This window comes from Tachypleus tridentatus, chromosome 9 (assembly GCF_004210375.1).
Source record: "Tachypleus tridentatus isolate NWPU-2018 chromosome 9, ASM421037v1, whole genome shotgun sequence".
Classification (NCBI taxonomy): Eukaryota; Metazoa; Arthropoda; class Merostomata; order Xiphosura; family Limulidae; genus Tachypleus; species Tachypleus tridentatus.
The window spans coordinates 166187817-166215746 of NC_134833.1; the positions used below are offsets into that span (position 1 = coordinate 166187817).

The 27930-nt window shown below is 33.2% G+C and overlaps 1 protein-coding gene across 1 annotated transcript; it reads left to right on the top strand.

The window, feature by feature from the left end:
* Window positions 1–3527: 3527 nt before the first annotated feature.
* LOC143226881 (galactosylgalactosylxylosylprotein 3-beta-glucuronosyltransferase 3-like) lies at window positions 3528–27877 on the top strand. Its single transcript, XM_076458412.1, has 6 exons — window positions 3528–3603; window positions 9472–9569; window positions 9867–10243; window positions 10651–10768; window positions 18160–18344; window positions 27570–27877. The coding sequence occupies exons 2-6, from the start codon at window positions 9509–9511 to the stop codon at window positions 27693–27695; spliced, it is 867 nt and encodes a 288-aa protein (XP_076314527.1). The 5' UTR covers window positions 3528–3603; window positions 9472–9508; the 3' UTR covers window positions 27696–27877.
* The last annotated feature ends 53 nt before the right edge of the window (window positions 27878–27930 follow it).

A 27930-nucleotide genomic window follows, 5' to 3' on the forward strand; every position in this document is an offset into this window, starting at 1 on the left:
TTACCACACTTATAATTCTAATGTTACCATAGTTTATACTTGTAATGTCCTACCACACTTTTATAAAAAGTAATTTTTGTACTACTGATTATTTTATCTGAATATCCTAGGAGTAGATGTGTGGGACACTTAGCAAAAAAATACAAAACTGTAACCACTGTAAACAAAGTTAAGCTACAATAAACTGGACAATGAGCCATTGTACTGTAACCACTGTAAACAAAGTTAAGCTACAATAAACTGGACAATGAGCCATTGTACTGTAACCACTGTAAACAAAGGCTACAATAAACTGGACAATGAGCCATTTTTCGATTTTTTGAAAGTTTTCACGTTGACTGTTTTTTATAAGAAATTTGCTCATAAGGTATTTTATTACTAAAATGTTTTTCTGACAATAAAATTATAAGTCTGTGATGACAAGAAACCCACCAGAAATAAAAATGTATCTCAGGACGGCTGGTTTGCGTATTAACACTTACTAATGATTGTTTTTGAATTTCGCGCAAAGCTGCACTGGCGGTCCCTAATTTAGCAGTGGGAAGGCAGCTAGTCATCACCATCAACCGCCAACTCTTGGGCTACTCTTTTACCAACGAATAATGGGATTGAGTGCATATTATAACGCTCCCACGGCTGAAAAGGCGAGCATGTTTGGTGCGCTGGTGATTCGAACCCGCGAATTACGAGTCGAGTGCCTTAACCACCTGATCTTGCCGGGCCACTTACTTATGAAGCAGAGAACAACGTTTCGACCTTACTAGGTCATCTTCAGGTTCACAAAGAGAGAGTTGCAAACCTTGTTTTCTGCTTTATTACTTAAAGTGTTAATACCCGTACAAGCCGTTCTAAGATATAAAATCATAAATCATGTTCTTCCGTACGGAATTCTGTCTCTCATTTTTGAAAGATTTGCAACAACGCATTGTGGATATGCATATTTCCTGTTTCATAAATATGTCGGATGGGTTTTTGTGATTAGTAGGTTTTACTTATACATCGAAAAATTACAGATACGTTAACTTTACAAGCATACTCTAGACTTTAATCACCAGGATATCTGCAGCACCTAGAAACCTAGGATTGATCTCCGTGTTTCTCCTTTATTTAAACTATTCACTGAAGAAAGTAATTGGCGACTCCACAGAATGGGTCAAAACGATATACACTACAACCAGGCCTAAAGAATGAATATAACTTATGAAACTGATTTACAGTAGAAAATGTACAAACAACTGGTGACACAGGTGTATACTATAGTCAGTCTTCGGTATTGATCATACAACGGGTCAAACTGATATACCCTACTGTTGGGCCGAAATAACGTGAATATAACTGGTAAGAAGAGTATATACTGCAGTTGGGCCAATATAATATGAACTTATCAGAAGAATATGTACATTACAGTTATACATACAGAATATACAACCAACTGACTTAAAGGTGAATTTTTACAGAAAAAAGAAAACTTTGCAGTCAAAGGAACAACTCATACTGATTAATTTTGCAGGTTCACATTTTTTATAAAACATGTGTTAATAAATGAAACAGAACTTGGTGAAGAAAGAGCCCTTTCCTTGTGGCAATCCGAACGTTTTAGTTTTTACGTTTGCCGTTAGGAAAAGTACTATGACGTAATAGTTGCCAAACAAATCGCCAACGCCAGTGCGTTGAATGTAAATAAACATGGTCAGTACATACAGAGAAACAGAGGCGGAATCTGTTTTGACTTTGTGTTCTGAACAGTGTTGAGTAGCACCATATCAATTCGAACCTACTCTGAACGAACCTATAACAGTTACTTTTGACACAGATCTGACAAGTTTTAGTGATGAGGACAGTTCCACGAGCGAGAGTAGCGGAACTGTGAGTGATACTGAAGAAATAAGATTACATATTAAAACAACGTGCTTTATGAGGTTTATGAGATTTACATTTAATATGACAATGTCAAAGTACTGTGTTAAGATTAATTTTATTATGATGAGTTATGAAAATATGTTATGGAGTTTATATGTGATTGTTTGCAAGTCTACAATGTTTTTTTTTTTTTTAAATACATAACATGTACTTGATTACTTCAACATGTTCAAGACATAGTCTTATTTCAATTTATCTTGAAATGTTAAATTTGAAAAATGGTATTCTTCAAATGTTTCCAAATGTAAAAATGATACAAAAACATCTACAGAATGATCTACCAGCTTTAAACTTGGAATATACTCTATTTGGGATAGATTTGTCCACTGTCTAGACTAGGAAATCAAGGTTTTTACTGACTTTCAGGTGTCACAAATACAAAACACACTCATTAATATGAAATGTGTATGTCTAGTTACATTCTTTAAAAATGTGTACTTTTTAAATTATTATATTATACTAGTTATTGTTTATCGCTATGTACTGCACACATACCTTTAAATTTGTTCTTTTCATAATGACAAGGGATGGCTTCAGAGGGGTGGAACCTGTACGCTGCAGGCTGAGATCAGACCTCAGTTCTACACGAGGAAAGATGGTGGGAACGATCCTGTCTACTGCCGATGGTTTTTCAGTCTCAACCTGCCTGGCTTGAAATCCACGGAATCCAAAACAGTGGGATCCGACACAAAACATGAGCTTTCAAAGTGATCTTGACAAAGCTTTGCATGGTGTGGAAAAGTCCAGTTCTTCCTATTGACCATCTGCACCCACTGTCGCCACCTTGCCGGTTCATTCTCCTTGCACGGAAGCGAAAAGAAACTTTTGCCCGATGCCGAACCGTTCTTACAACCATTAGCGACGCAGTAAACCATGTTATCATAAAACAAACATAAAGTGGAAATATAAAGACAAAAAATAATCTTACAAAGTATGTAATCCGAAAAAAGCACCGATAGATTTACATAAAACACCAGCACTGAAAGAAATAAAATGGTCGGCACGCAACAAAGCATGTTTGGCAACTATTACGTCATAGTTGTAAAACATCACGGAAACAGCCGAACGACCGAGAGGAACTTCAGTTCGAGGACCCGCATATTTTGTTTCATTGTTACTCAAAAACTAAAGTGTTTAAAAATATGGCAACCACACAGGAATTATATCTAACCAAAGTACAGTTTCTAAGGCAATTATTAAATTTGTTGAAAATTCACCTTTATAAAATGTACACTACAGTTACGCCTACAGATAATACATATAACTGATAATATTGATGTATACTAGAATGAGGCCTAAAGGATGAACACACAGCTGATCAGAAGAAAGAAACTAAAAAAATGAGAAACACAGTAGCTAATTTGAGTTAGTTGAGTAAATGTCTTTAGAAAACACAGTTTCTAACTGATAGTCAGAAGTTACATCTTCAGGAAGTATGTTACAACATCTCACATTTAGTGACTGGTGATGATTTCCCAGATGGAAGAGGTTCACCAATAACAAGACAAAACTAGCTATTTCTGTTGGAGCAAGTTACTGCAGCTGTTCAGTCTAGTAACAGATGTATAATAACACCCTGACGCACTTACATATCCAACTAAAGCTCGAGTGCCACGTGTCGCACGAGGAACCTCACAGTGTTTGTGAAAAAAAAAATGTAAGTGGGACAAATCACGAATCAAGGTAATGAAAACTTTTTATCTTTATATAGAAAACTTATCTTTGTAAGTGGAACAAATCACAAATCGAGATTATGAAAACCTTTTAATCTTTATAAGCTTTATATAGAAAACTTATCTTTGTAAGTGGAACAAATCACGAATCAAGATTATGAAAACCTTTTTATCTTTATAAGCTTTATATAGAAAACTTATCTTTGTAAGTGGGACAAATCACGAATCAAGATAATAAAAACCTTTTTATCTTTATAAGTGGGACAAATCACGAATCAACGTAATGAAAACCTTTTAATCTTTATAAGCTTTATATAGAAAACTTATCTTTGTATGTGGGACAAATCACAAATCAAGGTAATAAAAACCTTTTTATCTTTATAAGTGGGACAAATCAGAAATCAAGGTAATAAAAACCTTTTTATCTTTATAAGTGGCACAAATCACAAATCAAGGTAATAAAAACCTTTTTATCTTTATAAGTGGGACAAATCAGAAATCAAGGTAATAAAAACCTTTTTATCTTTATAAGTGGCACAAATCACGAATCAAGGTAATGAAAACCTTTTTATCTTTATCTTTATAAGCTTTATATAGAAAACTTATCTTTGTAAGTGGGACAAATTACGAATCAAGGTAATGAAAACCTTTTTATCTTTATAAGTGGGACAAATCACAAATCAAGGTAATAAAAACCTTTTTATCTTTATAAGTGGGACAAATCACGAATCAAGGTAATGAAAACCTTTTTATCTTTATAAGCTTTATATAGAAAACTTATCTTTGTAAGTGGGACAAATCACGAATAAAGGTAATGAAAACCTTTTCATCTTTATAAGCTTTATATAGAAAACTTATCTTTGTATGTGGGACAAATCACGAATTAAGGTAATGAAAACCTTTTCATCTTTATAAGCTTTATATAGAAAACTTATCTTTGTATGTGGGACAAATCACGAATTAAGGTAATGAAAACCTTTTCATCTTTATAAGCTTTATATAGAAAACTTATCTTTGTATGTGGGACAAATCACGAATTAAGGTAATAAAAACCTTTTTCTCTTTATAAGCTTTATATAGAAAACTTATCTTTGTGACCTTTTCTAAAAAATATAAGTCACCGTATCCATAAGAGGGAGTTGCCGTCCATTCTACAAAGTTTCACCATGAATTGTTTGCCCAAACAATCTATCAAAAAATGTCGTATCTTGTTACGAGAGATACTTACACCATAAAATATGTACAAGTTACTGTATATCTTTCTTAGATGAAACAATTAATTGTATCTCTTCTGTAGTGTCACATATACACGAGTGTTATGTTTAATGATGTTTGAAAAGGGTAGTTTATGACAGGTGTTTACCTAACTATGTACGAATCATGCGTTGTGGAATTTCATTATTTTGATTTGGTGCTTGCATAATGATATTACATCATAATATCACGTAGTGTTTATAAAGTTCTAGGCCTCGGTCAGGCTATCAATATGCGTACAAAATTTAATTTAAGTAAGACAAAAATAGTCAGTTACTTAGACAGAGCAGGATTGTACGTGAGTTTTGACCGTAAGGAGTGTACAAGTAGCACACTTTTTGACAGAGCAGGATTGTACGTGAGTTTTGACCGTAAGGAGTGTATAAGTAGCACACTTTTTTGAGTGAAATTATTGGAAATTGTATTATAGCATCAGAGTTGAGAAAAATAAATTGTCTTGTTAGTTGTGTCCTGATTGGTTTGGTTTGTTTTGAAGTTCGCGCAAAGCAACACAAGGGCTATCTGCATTAGCCGTCCCTAATTTAGCACTGTAAGACTAGATGGAAAGCAGCTAGTCATCACCACCCACCGCCAACTCTTGGGCTACTCTTTTACCAACGAATAGTGGGATTGACCGTAACATTATAACGCCCCCACGGCTGAAAGAGCGAGCATGTTTGGTGTGACGGGGATTCGAACCCGCCACCCTCAGATTACGGTTGTGTCTCGAAGTAACTGAACAAACTTGTGTAAACTTTTGATAAGAAGAGACGATTTTTGAAAGCTCTGGATACAACTGTGGTGATTTACTGTATAACGGACACTTGTTTTAATATATATTATTTTAAGACAATTGTACTGTGTGCTGTTTGTTAAATTTATCGTCACAGGCACGTGCTGTAAAGAACCTCGCACATTCATACCTACAAAATTCTAATAATGAAGAAATAGCAACGATTATAGTTATAAAGAGGTAAACAGTGCTGGAAGAGACGTAAACAAGCGATGAACAGATCTATGTGTAGATACAGTCGTAGTGGTGGTAAGACACACATAAATATTATATAATCATGTCGAGTGACTTTGATAAGTGGATATAGCGACAGAAATGAGCAACCTTGGCTGAAAGATAACAACATACGAGAGTTTGTTAAACAACAACAAGGCCAATAAAGAGAAGAAATACTAAAAGTAGAGAGAGGAAAAAAGACTGGAAACAGAGAAGACAAGAACCAAAGTGCAAAGTTCAACTGATAGAAAGACATTGAGTCAGTCAGGGCCAGCTGACCTTAAATGGTTAAATTTGATAACGAGAAGACGAGATGGATGCCTTTCTGGAGATATATGGAAGATTCACACAAAGTCAAAATTGGGACAAAGGTGACTGGGCAGTTTGTCTTAGCCCATTTCGCTCAGAAAAATACCTCTATATCCCTTTATTAGGTTTAATTCTGCCTGCAACGCTTCCTACAAAAACTACAAGTCACTAATTCCAATTTTTAGGTTTAATTATGCCTACGACACTTCCTTCAAAAAGTACATGTCACTATATACCTTTCTTAGGTTTAGTTCTACTTGCGCAGTTCCTTCAAAAACTACAAGTCACTATATCCCTTTATTAGGTTTAATTCTGCCTGCAACACTTCCTACAAAAACTACAAGTCACTAATTCCAATTTTTAGGTTTAATTATGCCTACGACACTTCCTTCAAAAAGTACAAGTCACTATATACCTTTCTTAGGTTTAATTCTACCTGTGACAGTTCCTTCAAAAACTACAAGTCACTATATCCCTTTCTTAGGTTTAATTCTGACTGCGACGCTTCCTACAAAAACTACAAGTCACTATATCCCTTTCTTAGGTTTAATTCTGACTGCGACGCTTCCTACAAAAACTACAAGTCACTAATTCCAATTTTTAGGTTTAATTATGCCTACGACACTTCCTTCAAAAAGTACAAGTCACTATATACCTTTCTTAGGTTTAATTCTACCTGCGACAGTTCCTTCAAAAACTACAAGTCACTATATCCCTTTCTTAGGTTTAATTCTGACTGCGACGCTTCCTACAAAAACTACAAGTCACTACATACCAGAGGAAACAGGGAGGTTCTTTCTTAACAGTTATGGATGTATTAGTTGGTTGATCAGTACTTTCAGTGAGCGACTGGTAGCCTGTCATCAATACAGTTTAGCAATACATTTGTTCTTTTATGTAAAATGCCGAGATTTTATAGTCACGAAATAGAAATTGTGGTGGAAAGTCTTGAAATGTAAACGTTTTGACAATAGGGTCAGTTAGAGTAACATCAAGGTTATTCGAGGGTAACGTGATTAATTATGCAAGATTGCCAGTGTCCACTTATACCTAAATGACTAGTGAACCATCATTTTTTGTTTTACTACACAATTTACTTGAAGGTAATTAGTCTTACACGCACACAACTAATAATCGTGGTAAGCCACAAGTTGTACTTGTATAGTACATAGTAACCGTGATTAACTGGAAGTTGTACTGGTATAGTACATAGTAACTGTTATTAACTGGAAGTTGTGCATGTGTATTACATTGTAACTGTTATTAACTGGAAGTTGTACTGGTATAGTACATAGTAACTGTTATTAACTGGAAGTTGTACTTGTATAGTGCATAGTAACTGTGATTAACTGGAAGTTGTACTTGTATAGTGCATAGTAACTGTGATTAACTGGAAGTTGTACTGGTATAGTACATAGTAACTGTTATTAACTGGAAGTTGTGCATGTGTATTACATTGTAACTGTTATTAACTGGAAGTTGTACTGGTATAGTACATAGTAACTGTTATTAACTGGAAGTTGTACTTGTATAGTGCATAGTAACTGTGATTAACTGGAAGTTGTACTTGTATAGTACATAGTAACTGTTATTAACTGGAAGTTGTATAGTACATAGTAACTGTTATTAACTGGAAGTTGTACTTGTATAGTGCATAGTAACTGTGATTAACTGGAAGTTGTACTTGTATAGTGCATAGTAACTGTGATTAACTGGAAGTTGTACTGGTATAGTACATAGTAACTGTTATTAACTGGAAGTTGTGCATGTGTATTACATTGTAACTGTTATTAACTGGAAGTTGTACTGGTATAGTACATAGTAACTGTTATTAACTGGAAGTTGTACTTGTATAGTACATAGTAACTGTTATTAACTGGAAGTTGTATAGTACATAGTAACTGTTATTAACTGGAAGTTGTACTTGTATAGTACATAGTAACTGTTATTAATTGGAAGTTGTGCACGTGTAATACACAGTAACTGTTATTAACTGGAAGTTGTACTGGTATAGTGCATAGTAACTGTTATTAACTGGAAGTTGTACTTGTATAGTACATAGTAACTGTGATTAACTGGAAGTTGTACTTGTATAGCACATAGTAACTGTTATTAACTGGAAGTTGTATAGTACATAGTAACTGTAACTGGAAGTTGTACTTGTATAGTACATAGTAACTGTTATTAATTGGAAGTTGTGCACGTGTAATACACAGTAACTGTTATTAACTGGAAGTTGTACTTGTATAGTACATAGTAACTGTTATTAACTGGAAGTTGCACACGTGTAATACACAGTAACTGTTATTAACTGGAAGTTGTACTTGTATAGTACATTGTAACTGTTATTAACTGGAAGTTGCACACGTGTAATACACAGTAACTGTTATTAACTGGAAGTTGTGCTTGTATAGTACATAGTAACTGTTGTTAACTGGAAGTTGTGCTTGTATAGTACATAGTAACTGTTGTTAACTGGAAGTTGTGCACGTGTAATACATAGTAACTGTGATTAACTGGAAGTTGTACTTCTTTAGTACATAGTAACTGTTATTAACTGGAAATTGTACTCAAGTAGTCTACAGGTTAGTTTTTGAATTTCGCGCAAAGCTACACAAGGGCTGTCTGCGCTATCGCTCCCCAATTTAACAGTGTAATTCTAGAGGAAAGGCAACTAATCATCACCACCCATCGTCTACTCTTGGGCTACTCTTTTTACCAAGGAATAGTGGGAGTGTCCATTACATTATAATGCCCCATGGCTGAAAGGGCGAGCATGTTTGGTGTGATTGGGATTTGAACTCGCGAACCTCAGAATTACAGGTCGAGCATCTTAACCACCTGGCCATGCCAGGTCTCGACTAGTGACTCTGACTTCTGGTTTTATACAGTTTAAATTAGTGTTAGTAATCATTACATACATTTCCTTGTAGCAACTAGTGTTGATGTCTCATTTTTGGTTTGTTAGGAGATGGACGATTAATGTACTTTGACTTGACCACGTAAGGTTTCGGCTTTGATTCCTTCACTAACTGCGCTAGTTGTGAAAAATGTACAATGTTGCAGCTTTGTTGTGTTTTGTGTTTGATGAAAAATTTATTAGTAGATTTTGGAACAAGTGTAGATTTAATAAATACAAAACAATTTTATTTGGAACAAGTGTAGATTTAATAAATACAAAACAATTTTGTTTGGAACAAGTGTAGATTTAATAAATACAAAACAATTTTGTGAGAAAGTTTTGATTTTTTGAAATCTTGCTTTCATTAATTATCAACCTTCAACGTTTTATTTTCTTCACTGTAGAGGGCAGCAGTGTGAGAGAGAAGAACATGTCAGACTAATGTTAAAAACACTTGTTTTGTGTTCGCCTCTAATAATATTCTTTTTCATCTCTTATAAAGGTGAGGTCCAGATACTCATTTTCAAACTAATGTGTGTTTAATTAACAAGAATAAGAGCTTATACATAAAGATAAGAGACAATTATATCGTTTATTTTTCACTGTATATTTAACTTTGGGATGTAAATCACCCTACTGTAAAAATAAAGTTTCTAAGGAAACAAAGATACGGTGAAGTGATTGCTTCTCCATGACTCATCTCATAACATAAAAACTAGATAATTATATATTTTTCACACGACAGTAATAGTTTCGACCTACAATAACTCTCCTATTATACTCAACTATTCTTTCCCAGCTCTACTGGTACTGGAACAAGGACCGAAGCTCCCAACGATATTTGTTATAACACCTACTTACAATCGGCCTGTGCAGCAGCCAGAGTTAATCCGGCTGTCACAAACTCTAAAGCTGGTTTCCAACATACACTGGATTGTGGTGGAAGATGCTCCGAAACCGACCGAACGACTGCGCCATCTTTTGACAAGAACTGGCATTGCCTACACGCAGCTTGCAACGGGAGACAAACAAGTTGAGTGTAGCGGTACTGGAAGGCCTGGCAGAGGCATCACAAATCGTAAAGTCGCCCTCAAGTGGCTGCGGGAGAACACAAAAGAAGGGGTAGTGTTCTTTGCGGATGACGATAATGCTTATGACCTTCGGCTTTTTGATGAGGTTAGCAGCTGACAGTTTTGTAATAACAACAGGTGTGAGGTTAGCTAGTCATAACTTTGTAATAAACAGGTGTTCTGATTTTGATTAAAATTTTCTTCTACCACATTCCACATGTGAAGTCACCATGACCACAGTTATACCAGACTACCTACAATAATAATAAACTAGACTATGGTTATATAACATGTTCAAAAGTGTAGTTTATTCAGCCACACATATTCTTCAAACCACATCCAGCTATATTATCAATTAGGCTAAACCTATCCTGAAATTTCAACCACTTTTCTGTCTTCTGGCATTTAAAAATCATAAACAAACTTCCAACTCTAGTTTATAATAAATACCAAACCAACAACCTAATTATTGTTGAAACCAATCAAAAAACTGTGATACTATTTTACTTCTAGATAAGGTGGACCAAGAAAGTGTCAGTTTGGCCTGTTGGCTTTGCCTCAAGAACATATGCCATTGGGTCTCCAATCGTACAGAATGGAATTGTAACTGGCTTTCATGATGGTTTTAAAGGTAAGTATTCTCCAATCATAGTTCAATCTACTGTTTTAGATGTCAAGAGTTCCCATAAGAAGACAGAGTAATATAGACTGAAATACAGTTCTCTGTAAAATTATCAAGCCCTCTAGTTTATGATTTTTTTTTACAGATATTTTAAATGTTACATACTAAAAGCTATTACAGAAATTAACTGCTTTTGATAATAATATGCAAATAGCATTACAGAGGAATGTTGCTGAGGAAGGGATTGCAGTCTCATAAGCACCACCTGTAACATCTACACATCTGTTTCTCTGAGAACACACAACTAGTTCACAGTGCATGACACCAACGATATTTATGGTGGAACACAGAGCCATTTCTGAGCAATGATATTTGTATCAGTAAATAGCAAAGCCTAAACACACCAGTTACAGTATCAAAAGAGAAGAACCACCAACCTCAAAAAGATGGTGTAAAGCTATGTAAACAGCACCAGAACACACATAACTACTGCTACCACTGACACAGTCAGGTCATGTTGTCCAAGAACTCTACAAATCCACCCAGAAGTTAAAAGAGATTACTAACATACCTAATCCAGGGAAGCAAGAATACAAGGTGAGAGAAAACTAAATCACAGAAATCATGGTGAGAGAAAACTAAATCACAGAAATCATGGTGAGAGAAAACTAAGAGAATACCAGGTGAGAGAAAACTAAGAGAATACAAGGTGAGAAAAAATTAAGTTACAAAATAATTGGTGAGAGAAAACTGAATTACAGATTACAAGGTGAGAGAAAACTAAGTTACAGAATACAGGGTGAGAAAAAACTAAATTACAGAATAAAGGGTGAGAGAAAACTAAATTAGAGAATACAAGGTGAAAGAAAACTAAATCACAGAAATCATGGTGAGAGAAAACTAAATCACAGAAATCATGGTGAGAGAAAACTAAGTTACAGAATACAGGGTGAGAGAAAACTAAAATCAGAGAAATCATTGTGAGAGAAAACTAAGAGAATACCAGGTGAGAGAAAACTAAATTACAGAATACAAGGTGAGAGAAAACTAAATTACAGAATACAAGGTGAGAGAAAACTAAATTACAGAAATCATGGTGAGAGAAAATTAAGTTACAGAATAAAAGGTGAGAGAAAACTAAGTTACAGAATACAGGGTGAGAGAAAACTAAATTACAGAATACAAGGTGAAAGAAAACTAAATTACAGAATATAGGTTGAGAGAAAACTAAATTACAAAATACAGGGTGAAAGAAAACTAAATTACAGAATATAGGGTGAAAGAAAACTAAATTACAGAATACAGGGTGAGAGAAAACTAAGTTAGAGAATACAAGGTGAGAGAAAATTAAGTTACAAAATAAATGGTGAGAGAAAACTAAATTACAGATTACTAGGTGAGATAAAACTAAATCACAGAAATCATGGTGAGAGAAAACTAAAATCATAGAAATCATTGTGAGAGAAAACTATAAGAATACCAGGTGAGAGAAAACTAAATCACAGAAATCATGGTGAGAGAAAACTAAATCACAGAAATCATGGTGAGAGAAAACTAAGAGAATACCAGGTGAGAGAAAACTAAATTACAGAATACAAGGTGAGAGAAAACTAAATTACAGAAATCATGGTGAGAGAAAACTAAATCACAGAAATCATGGTGAGAGAAAATTAAATTACAGAATAAAAGGTGAGAGAAAACTAAGTTACAGAATACAGGGTGAGAGAAAACTAAATTACAGAATACAAGGTGAGAGAAAACTAAATTACAGAATATAGGGTGAGAGAAAACTAAATTACAAAATACAGGGTGAAAGAAAACTAAATTACAGAATACAGGGTGAAAGAAAACTAAATTACAGAATACAGGGTGAAAGAAAACTAAATTACAGAATACAGGGTGAGAGAAAACTAAGTTAGAGAATACAAGGTGAGAGAAAATTATGTTACAAAATAAATGGTGAGAGAAAACTAAATTACAGATTACTAGGTGAGATAAAACTAAATTACAGAATACAGGGTGAGAGAAAACTAAATCACAGAAATTATGGTGAGAGAAAACTAAATTACAGAATACAGGGTGAGAGAAACTAAGTTAGAGAATACAAGGTGAGAGAAAACTGAATTACAGAATACAAGGTAAGAGAAAACTAAATTACAGAAAACAGGGTGAGAGAAAACTAAATTACAGAATACAGGGTGAAAGAAACTAAGTTAGAGAATACAAGGTGAGAGAAAACTAAGAGAATACAAGGTGAGAAAAAATTAAGTTACAAAATAAATGGTGAGAGAAAACTAAATTACAGATTACAAGGTGAGAGAAAACTAAGTTACAGAATACAGGGTGAGAGAAAACTAAATTACAGAATACAAGGTGAGAGAAAACTAAATTACAGAATAGAGGGTGAGAGAAAACTAAATTACAGAATAGAGGGTGAGAGAAAACTAAATTACAGAATACAGAGTGAGAGAAAACTAAATTACAGAATACAAGGTGAGAGAAAACTAAATTACAGAATACAAGGTGAGAGAAAACTAAATCACAGAAATCATGTTGAGAGAAAACTAAATCACAGAAATCATGGTGAGAGAAAACTAAGTTACAGAATACAGGGTGAGAGAAAACTAAATTACAGAATACAAGGTGAGAGAAAACTAAATTACAGAAATCATGGTGAGAGAAAACTAAATTACAGAAATCATGGTGAGAGAAAACTAAATCACAGAAATCGTGGTGAGAGAAAAATTAAGTTACAGAATAAAAGGTGAGAGAAAACTAAGTTACAGAATACAGGGTGAGAGAAAACTAAATTACAGAATACAGGGTGAGAGAAAACTAAATTACAGAATACAAGGTGAGAGAAAACTAAATTACAGAATACAGGGTGAGAGAAAACTAAATTACAGAATACAAGGTGAGAGAAAACTAAATCACAGAAATTATGGTGAGAGAAAACTAAGAGATAACCAGGTAAGAGAAAACTAAATTACAGAATACAAGGTGAGAGAAAACTAAATTACAGAAATCATGGTGAGAGAAAACTAAAATCACAGAAATCATTGTGAGAGAAAACTAAGAGATAACCAGGTGAGAGAAAACTAAATTACAGAATACAAGGTGAGTGAAAACTAAGTTAGAGAATACAAGGTGAGAGAAAACTAAATTACAGAAATCATTGTGAGAGAAAATTAAGTTACAGAATACAAGGTGAGAGAAAACTAAATTACAGAATACAGGGTGAAAGAAAACTAAATTACAGAATACAGGGTGAGAGAAAACTAAGTTAGAGAATACAAGGTGAGAGAAAATTATGTTACAAAATAAATGGTGAGAGAAAACTAAATTACAGATTACTAGGTGAGATAAAACTAAATTACAGAATACAGGGTGAGAGAAAACTAAATCACAGAAATTATGGTGAGAGAAAACTAAATTACAGAATACAGGGTGAGAGAAACTAAGTTAGAGAATACAAGGTGAGAGAAAACTGAATTACAGAATACAAGGTAAGAGAAAACTAAATTACAGAAAACAGGGTGAGAGAAAACTAAATTACAGAATACAGGGTGAAAGAAACTAAGTTAGAGAATACAAGGTGAGAGAAAACTAAGAGAATACAAGGTGAGAAAAAATTAAGTTACAAAATAAATGGTGAGAGAAAACTAAATTACAGATTACAAGGTGAGAGAAAACTAAGTTACAGAATACAGGGTGAGAGAAAACTAAATTACAGAATACAAGGTGAGAGAAAACTAAATTACAGAATAGAGGGTGAGAGAAAACTAAATTACAGAATAGAGGGTGAGAGAAAACTAAATTACAGAATACAGAGTGAGAGAAAACTAAATTACAGAATACAAGGTGAGAGAAAACTAAATTACAGAATACAAGGTGAGAGAAAACTAAATCACAGAAATCATGTTGAGAGAAAACTAAATCACAGAAATCATGGTGAGAGAAAACTAAGTTACAGAATACAGGGTGAGAGAAAACTAAATTACAGAATACAAGGTGAGAGAAAACTAAATTACAGAAATCATGGTGAGAGAAAACTAAATTACAGAAATCATGGTGAGAGAAAACTAAATCACAGAAATCGTGGTGAGAGAAAATTAAGTTACAGAATAAAAGGTGAGAGAAAACTAAGTTACAGAATACAGGGTGAGAGAAAACTAAATTACAGAATACAGGGTGAGAGAAAACTAAATTACAGAATACAAGGTGAGAGAAAACTAAATTACAGAATACAGGGTGAGAGAAAACTAAATTACAGAATACAGGGTGAGAGAAAACTAAATTACAGAATACAAGGTGAGAGAAAACTAAATTACAGAATAGAGGGTGAGAGAAAACTAAATTACAGAATAGAGGGTGAGAGAAAACTAAATTACAGAATAGAGGGTGAGAGAAAACTAAATTACAGAATACAGAGTGAGAGAAAACTAAATTACAGAATACAAGGTGAGAGAAAACTAAATTACAGAATACAAGGTGAGAGAAAACTAAATTACAGAATAGAGGGTGAGAGAAAACTAAATTACAGAATAGAGGGTGAGAGAAACTAAGTTAGAGAATACAAGGTGAGAGAAAACTGAATTACAGAATACAAGGTAAGAGAAAACTAAATTACAGAAAACAGGGTGAGAGAAAACTAAATTACAGAATACAGGGTGAAAGAAACTAAGTTAGAGAATACAAGGTGAGAGAAAACTAAGAGAATACAAGGTGAGAAAAAATTAAGTTACAAAATAAATGGTGAGAGAAAACTAAATTACAGATTACAAGGTGAGAGAAAACTAAGTTACAGAATACAGGGTGAGAGAAAACTAAATTACAGAATACAAGGTGAGAGAAAACTAAATTACAGAATAGAGGGTGAGAGAAAACTAAATTACAGAATAGAGGGTGAGAGAAAACTAAATTACAGAATACAGAGTGAGAGAAAACTAAATTACAGAATACAAGGTGAGAGAAAACTAAATTACAGAATACAAGGTGAGAGAAAACTAAATCACAGAAATCATGTTGAGAGAAAACTAAATCACAGAAATCATGGTGAGAGAAAACTAAGTTACAGAATACAGGGTGAGAGAAAACTAAATTACAGAATACAAGGTGAGAGAAAACTAAATTACAGAAATCATGGTGAGAGAAAACTAAATTACAGAAATCATGGTGAGAGAAAACTAAATCACAGAAATCGTGGTGAGAGAAAATTAAGTTACAGAATAAAAGGTGAGAGAAAACTAAGTTACAGAATACAGGGTGAGAGAAAACTAAATTACAGAATACAGGGTGAGAGAAAACTAAATTACAGAATACAAGGTGAGAGAAAACTAAATTACAGAATACAGGGTGAGAGAAAACTAAATTACAGAATACAAGGTGAGAGAAAACTAAATCACAGAAATTATGGTGAGAGAAAACTAAGAGATAACCAGGTAAGAGAAAACTAAATTACAGAATACAAGGTGAGAGAAAACTAAATTACAGAAATCATGGTGAGAGAAAACTAAAATCACAGAAATCATTGTGAGAGAAAACTAAGAGATAACCAGGTGAGAGAAAACTAAATTACAGAATACAAGGTGAGTGAAAACTAAGTTAGAGAATACAAGGTGAGAGAAAACTAAATTACAGAAATCATTGTGAGAGAAAATTAAGTTACAGAATACAAGGTGAGAGAAAACTAAATTACAGAATACAGGGTGAGAGAAACTAAGTTAGAGAATACAAGGTGAGAGAAAACTAAATTACAGAAAACAGGGTGAGAGAAAACTAAATTACAGAATACAGGGTGAAAGAAACTAAGTTAGAGAATACAAGGTGAGAGAAAACTAAGAGAATACAAGGTGAGAAAAAATTAAGTTAGAAAATGAATGGTGAGAGAAAACTAAATTACAGATTACAAGGTGAGAGAAAACTAAGTTACAGAATACAGGGTGAGAGAAAACTAAATTACAGAATACAGGGTGAGAGAAAACTAAATTACAGAATACAGAGTGAGAGAAAACTAAATTACAGAACACAAGGTGAGAGAAAACTAAATTACAGAAATCATGGTGAGAGAAAAGTAAATTACAGAAATCATGGTGAGAGAAAACTAAATCACAGAAATCATGGTGAGAGAAAATTAAGTTACAGAATAAAAGGTGAGAGAAAACTAAGTTACAGAATACAGGGTGAGAGAAAACTAAATTACAGAATACAAGGTGAGAGAAAACTAAATTACAGAATACAGGGTGAGAGAAAACTAAATTACAGAATACAGGGTGAGAGAAAACTAAATTACAGAATACAAGGTGAGAGAAAACTAAATTACAGAATACAGGGTGAGAGAAAACTAAGTTACAGAATACAGGGTGAGAAAAAACTAAATTACAGAATACAGGGTGAGACAAAACTAAATTACAGAATACAGGGTGAGAGAAAACTAAATTACAGAATACAGGGTGAGACAAAACTAAATTACAGAATACAGGGTGAGAGAAAACTAAATTGCAGAATACAGGGTGAGAGAAAACTAAATCACAGAAATCATGTTGAGAGAAAATTAAGTTACAGAATAAAAGGAGAGAGAAAACTAAGTTACAGAATACAGGGTGAGAGAAAACTAAGAGAATACAAGGTGAGTGAAAACTAAGTTAGAGAATACAAGGTGAGAGAAAACTAAATTACAGAATACAGGGTGAGAGAAAACGCAATTGGAGAATTCACGAAGGAGGCTGCTTATTAAGAATGGAATTTGTTACAGCACTGAACCAGACCCGATATGTTCCCGAACAGAAGCTTGTATTAAAGTTACGATATTGTACACATTATGTTAATAACGCTATTTCTCGAGCTTTGTGATCGTCACAAAATGAACAGTGAAACAAAGTAAGATCAAGTTAGGGTTAGTTAAATGTAGTGACAGTAATACAAAAGATGAAAAGATTGAAATGTACGGCCAGAATCCCAGAAAATGTAGATATAAGAGAATGAATACCTTACTATACAGCAGTATTTCTAGAATCAATAAAGAATGAAATGAATGTTCATGTTATCCTCTTCTCTGTCATACCCAAGAGGTTACACCTCTATATTACATAAACATTTGTGCATTTAATTTGCTTAAACATGGTCTTTGACACCAAATTCTGTTTAAAGTGAAGAGCTTATGGAAAGTGTAATCTGAGACTGACCCTACTGTCCTTCACAAAAGTGTTTTTTACAAAGAAAGTTATGGTATTTGACAATAGCATTCAACTGTGGTCATCTGAATTAATATAGCCATCATTATAGGAAATTGTTTTTATAAACTTTCTAACAGCTTCAACCAAAGCAAGGATAAAAATAATAAAACTTTCTAAATGAGTGATAATAAAACTTTCTAAATAAGTGATATTATTATGTATCAGGTAACAAAGATCGGGCTAGAAAGTTTGCTGTAGACATGGCAGGTTTTGCTGTCTCCATTCCATTCCTTTTCAGAAGACCAAATGCCACCATGGGCTGTGATGAAGGGTACTTAGAAGATCAATTCTTACAGAGTCTGGAAGTTAGTATAGATGAACTGGAGCCCAAGGCTGAGAACTGTGTACAGGTATTTGAAAAATTAAAATGTAACAGAAAAAAAAACAAATATAAAAGTACTCCACAGCTGACCAGTATATGAAGGTAAGGAAACATTATAACAGCTGCCAACAGTAACAAATAAGATACTAGATTTATTAACAACATTCAAATGTTAGCAAGATTATAATTATGAAATAATATGAAGCACAATGATTAGGAATTGTTAGAGTGAAGTCTCAAGGGAGGCATATTTTTAAAAACTGGTCAGGATGGTTTTCTTCAATAATTGTTTACAGAAGCTACAAAGAACAATATTATTTTACATTTATTGTTAACTATTAACAAAGAAATTATTGATAGGATGGAGACTGGAGAACATATGGGTCCAGATGATCATTTCTAATTAGATTTGATGTTTTTCTGCATATAAAAATAAGGAATAATAAGCTACTGGTCTCAAAGTTTCGAACGTGAAATGGATATCTGAATTAGCTGGATACACTGATGGAAGATATTCATGTGAAATGGGTATCTGAATTAGCTGGATACACTGATGGAAGATATTCATGTGAAATGGGTATCTGAATTAGCTGGATACACTGATGGAAGATATTCATGTGAAATGGGTATCTGAATTAGCTGGATACACTGATGGAAGATATTCATGTGAAATGGGTATCTGAATTAGCTGGATACACTGATGGAAGATATTCATGTGAAATGGGTATCTGAATTAGCTGGATACACTGATGGAAGATATTCATGTGAAATGGGTATCTGAATTAGCTGGATACACTGATGGAAGATATTCATGTGAAATGGGTATCTGAATTAGCTGGATACACTGATGGAAGATATTCATGTGAAATGGGTATCTGAATTAGCTGGATACACTGATGGAAGATATTCATGTGAAATGGGTATCTGAATTAGCTGGATACACTGATGGAAGATATTCATGTGAAATGGGTATCTGAATTAGCTGGATACACTGATGGAAGCTATTCATGTGAAATGGGTATCTGAATTAGCTGGATACACTGATGGAAGCTATTCATGTGAAATGGGTATCTGAATTAGCTGGATACACTGATGGAAGATATTCATGTGAAATGGGTATCTGAATTAGCTGGATACACTGATGGAAGATATTCATGTGAAATGGGTATCTGAATTAGCTGGATACACTGATGGAAGATATTCATGTGAAATGGGTATCTGAATTAGCTGGATACACTGATGGAAGATATTCATGTGAAATGGGTATCTGAATTAGCTGGATACACTGATGGAAGATATTCATGTGAAATGGGTATCTGAATTAGCTGGATACACTGATGGAAGATATTCAGGTGAAATGGGTATCTGAATTAGCTGGATACACTGATGGAAGATATTCATGTGAAATGGGTATCTGAATTAGCTGGATACACTGATGGAAGATATTCATGTGAAATGGGTATCTGAATTAGCTGGATACACTGATGGAAGATATTCAGGTGAAATGGGTATCTGAATTAGCTGGATACACTGATGGAAGATATTCATGTGAAATGGGTATCTGAATTAGCTGGATACACTGATGGAAGATATTCATGTGAAATGGGTATCTGAATTAGCTGGATACACTGATGGAAGATATTCATGTGAAATGGGTATCTGAATTAGCTGGATACACTGATGGAAGATATTCGTGAACAATGTGAAATGGGTATCTGAATTAGCTGGATACACTGATGGAAGATATTCGTGAACAATGTGAAATGGGTATCTGAATTAGCTGGATACACTGATGGAAGATATTCGTGAACAATGTGAAATGGGTATCTGAATTAGCTGGATACACTGATGGAAGATATTCGTGAACAATGTGAAATGGGTATCTGAATTAGCTGGATACACTGATGGAAGATATTCGTGAACAATGTGAAATGGGTATCTGAATTAGCTGGATACACTGATGGAAGATATTCGTGAACAATGTGAAATGGGTATCTGAATTAGCTGGATACACTGATGGAAGATATTCGTGAACAATGTGAAATGGGTATCTGAATTAGCTGGATACACTGATGGAAGATATTCAGGTCTATACAAGATCAAAACAGCAGGTCAGAGGGAAATTAGAAAATAAAAACTATATGGTATTTCTTTAAATACATTAAGGGTAACCATAATGTTGGGATAGGTGTAGTATCATTAAGGTATGATACCAGATGCAATGATTATGGGATAGCTGGGTTATTATATTGTACTAATGAAGATATAAGATATAATCTTCAGTGGTTGTTGGATGGTTGAACAAGAATATAGCATTAATTCTGAACTTGTCAAGAAAGAATTGGTAAGTTTAAACAATGATAAATATCCTGGGTCAGGTAATATTTACTCCAGGGTTTGAAGGAAGTTAAGGAATGGGTGTGAGAGACACCTGCTACTACTTAAACAGTTCCAAAATATTGAAAGTTGCTTAGTGTCACTCCTACCTTCAAGGAAAGAGATAAAAATGTTCTCAGTAATTAGAGGCCAGTTAGCCTCACATCAGTTGTAAGAAACGTGTTTGAATACCAGATAAAAGAAATGTAAATTCATTTAATAAAATTTAATCTGTTGTTGGGTCATTCGTTCAAGAGGTTTCTGCATATTTATATGAGAGTACAGATGTGGATTTGGTGTACCTAGATTTTCAGAAATAACCTGATGAGCCACATGCAACACTTGTTAAAAACGTTGTTACTGTAAGGGCGAGAGATGGGTTGGCTCACTGAATACATAATATTTTGGATGGAAGAATGCAGATGGTTTTCTCAAGTCAAAGTAGATTAATGCCACAAGTGGGGTACCTCAGACCTTCAATGTGTTTGATTTACACCAATGAAAAATATGAACAGATTATTTAAATTTGCTGATGACATTAAAATTTTGGGTATTGTAATTTCACAAGAAGATTGGAATAATTTGATGTACTGGGTGAATAAATGGTTTACAATTATAATAAATGCAAGTTTAATACATGTATCACAATTTCAATTACAATTTGGATGGGAATAATCTTAACAGTATTACAGAGAAAGAAAATCTCTGTTCTGGTTGGTCAATCTCTTATATTATCCAAGCAGTTTGCAGTTACTAGAGCCTAGACAAATAAGATTAAAAGCTATATCTAAAGAAATATTGAATACAAGTCTATGGAGATTATAATGTCATTGTATAGGTGATTTGTTAGATCATATTTAAAGTATGGTGTTCAGTCTTTGGCTTCTTACTTTAGAAAGAACACTGAACTGTCAGAAAGGGTTGGGCTACGACCATCACATTATAACACCTTCATTGCTGAAAGGGTGAGCATGTCTGGTGGGGCAGGGATTCAAACCTGCATCTCCTAGATTGCAAGCCAAGTACCCTAACCACCTGGTCATGGTGGGCCAAGAGAATTGTAAGACACAAATATAAATTAATTTTTATATGGAAAGAATTTATCTTCAGGTAAGACAGCTTCATGTTTCTAAGAAACAGGGCCAGATTAAGGAAAATAAAACAGCCATTCAGGCTTTAGACCTACCATCAAATTAGTATTAGTTAGGAAATGGTAATAATTATTAACAACAAGTAATCTGATATAAAAGCTAACTAGAATTTCAAGATTTCTTCACACTCAGACAGCACAGATATAGAATTTTTTAAGATAGGGTTCAGTTTGTAAAAGAGGCACACATATAAGAACAATAACATTTTTGTGTTTTTAAATGTATATTTGTGGTTTGACAATCTGAAACAGATCAAGGAAAGTTTCAGAGGAAATTTGATGGTTTATTCGACTGTCAATTTTTAAAATATACATTTTCATAACATATTTCTGTTAAGTTTCTAATTATTATTGTCCGATTAAATGCTTTAATTTTTTAGGTTGTGCTTGGTCGATGTAACAAAATTATTATTATTATTAGGCCAATTTGATGTGTGCATAAGAATAATTTGAAACAATGTATATTGGTATTTTGATATCAAGACACACATTATTGCGTCATGCAACAAAATCAGCCTACACGACACACTGTGTGTTACTAACCAGAGTGATAGTTTATCAGTTTTCCACTTTCCGTAACTCAGACTGTGGTACTCCAGAGTATCACATATTTTCAGTGGACAAGGGCTATTCTATGCTCAGACTGTGGTAATCCAGAGTATCACATATTTTCAGTGGACAAGGTTTATTCTATGCTCAGACTGTAGTACTCCAAAGTATCACATATTTTCAGTGGATAAGGTCTATGCTATGCTCAGACCCAGAGTATCATATATTTTCAGTAGATAAGGTCTATGCTATGCTCAGACTGTGGTACTCCAGGGTATCACATATTTTCAGTGGATAAGGTCTATTCTATGCTCAAACTGTGGTAATCCAGAGTATCACATATTTGCAGTGGACAAGGTCTATTCTATCCTCAGACTGTGGTACTCCAGAGTATCACATATTTTCAATGGACAAGGTCTATTCTATGCTCAGACTGTGGTAATACAGAGTATCGCATAATTTCAGTGGACAATGTCTATTCTGTGCTCAGACTGTGGTACTCCAGAGTATCTCATATTTTCAGTGGACAAGGTCTATTCTATGCTCAGACTGTGGTAATCCAGAGTATCACATATTTTCAGTGGACAAGGTCTATTCTATGCTCAGACTGTGGTACTCCAGAGTATCACATATTTTCAGTGGACAAGGTCTATTCTATGCTCAGACTGTGGTAATCCATAGTATCATATTTTCAGTGGATAAGGTCTATTCTATGCTCAGACTGTGGTACTCCAGAGTATCACATATTTTCAGTGGGCAAGGTCTATTCTATGCTCATACTGTGGTAATCCAGAGTATCACATATTTTCAGTGGACAAGGTCTATTCTATGCTCAGACTGTGGTACTCCAGAGTATCACATATTTTCAGTGGACAAGGTCTATTCTATGCTCAGACTGTGGTACTCCAGAGTATCACATATTTTCAGTAGACAAGGTCTATTCTATGCTCATACTGTGGTAATCCAGAGTATCACATACTTTCAGTGGACAAGGTCTATTCTATGCTCAGACTGTGGTACTCCAGAGTATCACATATTTTCAGTAGACAAGGTCTATTCTATGCTCATACTGTGGTAATCCAGAGTATCACATATTTTCAATAGACAAGGTCTATTCTATGCTCATACTGTGGTAATCCAGAGTATCACATACTTTCAGTGGACAAGGTCTATTCTATCCTCATTTCACATTCTCATACACAAGAAATTATATTTTCACTTTTGTTCCAACTTCTTTCTCCTTGTCTTTGCACTGAAACTTTATTGGATAGAAAAATATACTTTACCTTTAATGGATATTTTTCTTACATTTGGCACATGTACAGAGAGATCTTCATAATCTACAGCAAATCTGGCCTAAATATAAGCCACACATACAAAGTTACTGAACAAAAACTACTCAATTTTGAACAAATGTTTGCACACGTCTATACAGAAAGTCACATGAGCTATCAGTCTAAAACGTTTACTACAGCTTACCTAAAAGTAAAAATAAACCATTTGTTTTCCTTTGGATTAAAGATGGCTCATTTAGAGCAGTAAAACTATACAGTGAAAGCAAGTACTGGTTAGGTCAAGCAAACTAGACTAGCAATTTCTACCACTAGTTCTCAAATAAATTATACAGGTGAATGGATATTATTCATTGTCAATATTGTCAAAATTGTAAACATTACAGTCAAACTGGTAAAATACATTTATAGACTTGATTAAATATTACAGCCAAAGTGGTAAACTACATTTATAGATTTCATTAAATATTACAGAGAAACTGTTAAATAACATTGGTAGACTTAATTAAATTCATCATATACAAATTACACATACACGAGTGCATACAAGTTTGCGAAATGTATATTTTTTCATGAAAACTGTTTGCACAGATATGCTACATTTATACTAGTTGTGTACTTTGTTTCATAAAATAACATACAATTAGGTCAACAATGAGTATAATTCATGCTCTGCACCATTTTGGTTTGAAGTGAAACAGTTCAATGTAGACTCTAAAACAATGAAATAGTTTTACAATAATAATAAGTTAGTTTAGTTAAATTTTGAATGTAACTATAAAGGCTGTGGCATATGAATTTTTAGCTATTCATATCAAAAGGGTTAACTCTCTCAATATATAGACTCAGTCCCAAGGACTGACTACACGAACATTTTTACTTGCATATAGTTTTAATACTATAACATGTAATGTTCTGTCTCCTCACAAAATCTGTCATCTGTACACAAAAAAATTAAGTTTTTAATGATATTTTACTGAAGATGGATCCCTGAATATATCAAGTTCTTTTATGACCAGTTCATGTTCAAAGTGATTTCATGTTAAGATTAAAAATATGTTTATTCATCTAAAAAATCTCAAATGTCACATGTAATCTGTAAACCCTCCTAAAAATATTTATCTCAGTAAAATCTTACATTTTATCTGGTCAAATTGACAGACCTTGTAACCACCAAAAAAAAAGCCTAAATAACTCAAAATTACTCCTTTTTGTCTCTTTAGAATGGCTTCAAATTAACATGAAAGAACATTTATTTATTCTTTAATGTAATATTTGTATATTCTGAAGGTACCTGTTTATGAAAAAATTTTGTTTATCCTTTGTACATTTTATATATGTAAAAACAGCTGGTATGAGTTGAGAAAATTCTATGTAGAGGAGCAAACACTGTTTCAACCTTCAAAACATTGTTCGTTCCTCTACATAGAATTTTCTCAACCTATACCAGCTGTTTTTACATGTATATTTTTCTCTACAGGTGGGTTTTCTCGTCATCACGGATTATTATCTTTGTACATTTTGAATCTTTAAAATCTTGAGTTATTTATATTGATATTTAAGTCTATTCTTTCATGCACCAGAAATAATCATGTATGCTTATGACTTTACCATTCTTCCTGTATGACTGTTGATATAGTAGTATGGGAGAATACTATGTTTTATTACTATATGAAGGTAGTAGCTAGTGCCCCACATCTGACCCCTTCTAAAGCCATACCCATGTATGTAATGCATTACCATACTAAATTTTACTGTATACAGTGACAAGTTTACCTGCTAGCAGTAAATGGGTTGTTTGTATAATATTAATGGACAAACAAAACAATTATGACATTTTTCAAAATAGTTTTGAGGAATCTGTTAATTCAAATGGACAGTTGACGATCTCAAGTCTGTTCACAAATGTATTAAACACTGATAAATGTGATACAGAAAGCATGAGTAATACAAATGATTTTCTTGACACTTTTGGGAAACTGAGATGGTAGCTCGCAGTTCCTCCATGGAGTCAATTTAAGTCTCCTTTAGGTGTAATACTCCTCACAAAGGGTTTGTTTATAGGCAGGCACAAAGTACACAAAGATCTATTTGTGCTCAGTGTACTACAGGTACTGAAACCCAATTTCTAATGCTGTAAGTCCTCAGAAATACTGCTGTGCCTCTGGGGGGAGCTAACAAAAGGAAAATCATGTAATGAAATTTATATATTGATTTTTTAAATTTTAGTAATGTTTATTTTCTCAAATCATTATAAAATCCAAAAATAGAAAATGTTTCATATTAAGAACACGATGCACTGAAAATATGTTTCATATTAAGAACACGATGTACTGAAAATATGTTTCATATTAAGAACACGATGTACTGAAAATATGTTTCATATTAAGAACACGATGTACTGAAAATGTTTCATATTAAGAACACGATGTACTGAAAATGTTTCATATTAAGAACACGATGTACTGAAAATGTTTCATATTAAGAACACGATGTACTGAAAATGTTTCATATTAAGAACACGATGTACTGAAAATGTTTCATATTAAGAACACGATGTACTGAAAATGTTTCATATTAAGAACACGATGTACTGAAAATGTTTCATATTAAGAACACGATGTACTGAAAATGTTTCATATTAAGAACACGATGTACTGAAAATGTTTCATATTAAGAACACGATGTACTGAAAATGTTTCATATTAAGAACACGATGTAATGAAAATGTTTCATATAAAGAACACGATGTACTGAAAATGTTTCATATTAAGAACATGATGTACTGAAAGTATTTCATATTAAGAACACGATGTACTGAAAATGTTTCATATTAAGAACACGATGTACTGAAAATATTTCATGTTAAGAACACGATGTACTGAAAGTATTTCATATTAAGAACACGATGTACTGAAAGTATTTCATATTAAGAACACGATGTACTGAAAGTATTTCATATTAAGAACACGATGTACTGAAAAGTGCAGAATTTGAATTCCCAGAATCCCACTCCAATATCCAGTACTGACAGACAAGTGAGGAAACTCTCACTTGACAGAGAAATTTAATTTTTTTGTGTTATATGCAGTTCTAGTGGCTCATTAATGTTCTATTTAAGGGATCATCTGAAGTTGTGTATATGTCTCAGTAAGGTTTTTTTCTGTAATAAATCTAGGCTTATCACAAACAATTAAAGCTGCATGTGTTTTCAGAATTTTCTTTAAATACCAAACCTATTTTTCATGCATAATGCATATATTTTTCTAATTCACATCTGTTTATTTCATTGTTGTTTCTTCAGTGGGCAAGGAGCTGCATCTCTACCAGTCTCCACCTTAATTTGGTCCTGTTAACAGACTGGTTGAACATTAAAAGAATTAGAGAAAGCTTAATAAATATTTGAATAAAGGCTGCCTTAATTTAGCAGAGAAAATGGTCTAAATGAATCAAAATGTACCTTTCTGTCATTTAATGTTGTGTTAATAGTTCAATGTTTTGCATATAATATGCTTCATTCTACATCTAGATGTTGCACTAAACAATATATGATAAAATTTGCTTTTGATTTAAGAGTTGATGTTAATAAAATAGAAAAACAGAAGCACATTAAAAATTCACAGTCCGCATATTGTAAATAATAAAATATTTTTAAAAAATATTAATGTAAGGGCTAAAAATACTTTTACTACAAAGTTATAAATCATGTAAAAAGTATTTTATTAGCAATTTCTTGAAAACCAAAATAAACATTAACAACTGAGGAATACTAAACAAATGGTAAACACTGCAATAAATATGGAAGTATGCAGATATGTCCACCAATGTTTAAAGAAATAAAAATGTACATCAGTTTCACTGAAAAACTAAATTTGTTTCTCCACAGGTTCTTGCCTGGCATTTGAAATCAGGAAAGACAGAGATTCCACAGATATCTAATTTAGAACTAGTTAATAATGTTAATAGTACTAACCTACCTAAATTATATGATCACTTTTTTAATATACACTGAAATATTAATTAATAATGTTAATAGTACTAACCTACCTAAATTATATGATCACTTTTTTAATATACACTAAAATATTAATTAATAATGTTAATAGTACTAACCTACCTAAATTATATGATCACTTTTTTAATATACACTAAAATATTAATTAATAATGTTAATAGTACTAACCTACCTAAATTATATGATCACTTTTTTTAATATACACTTAAATATTAATTAATAATGTTAATAG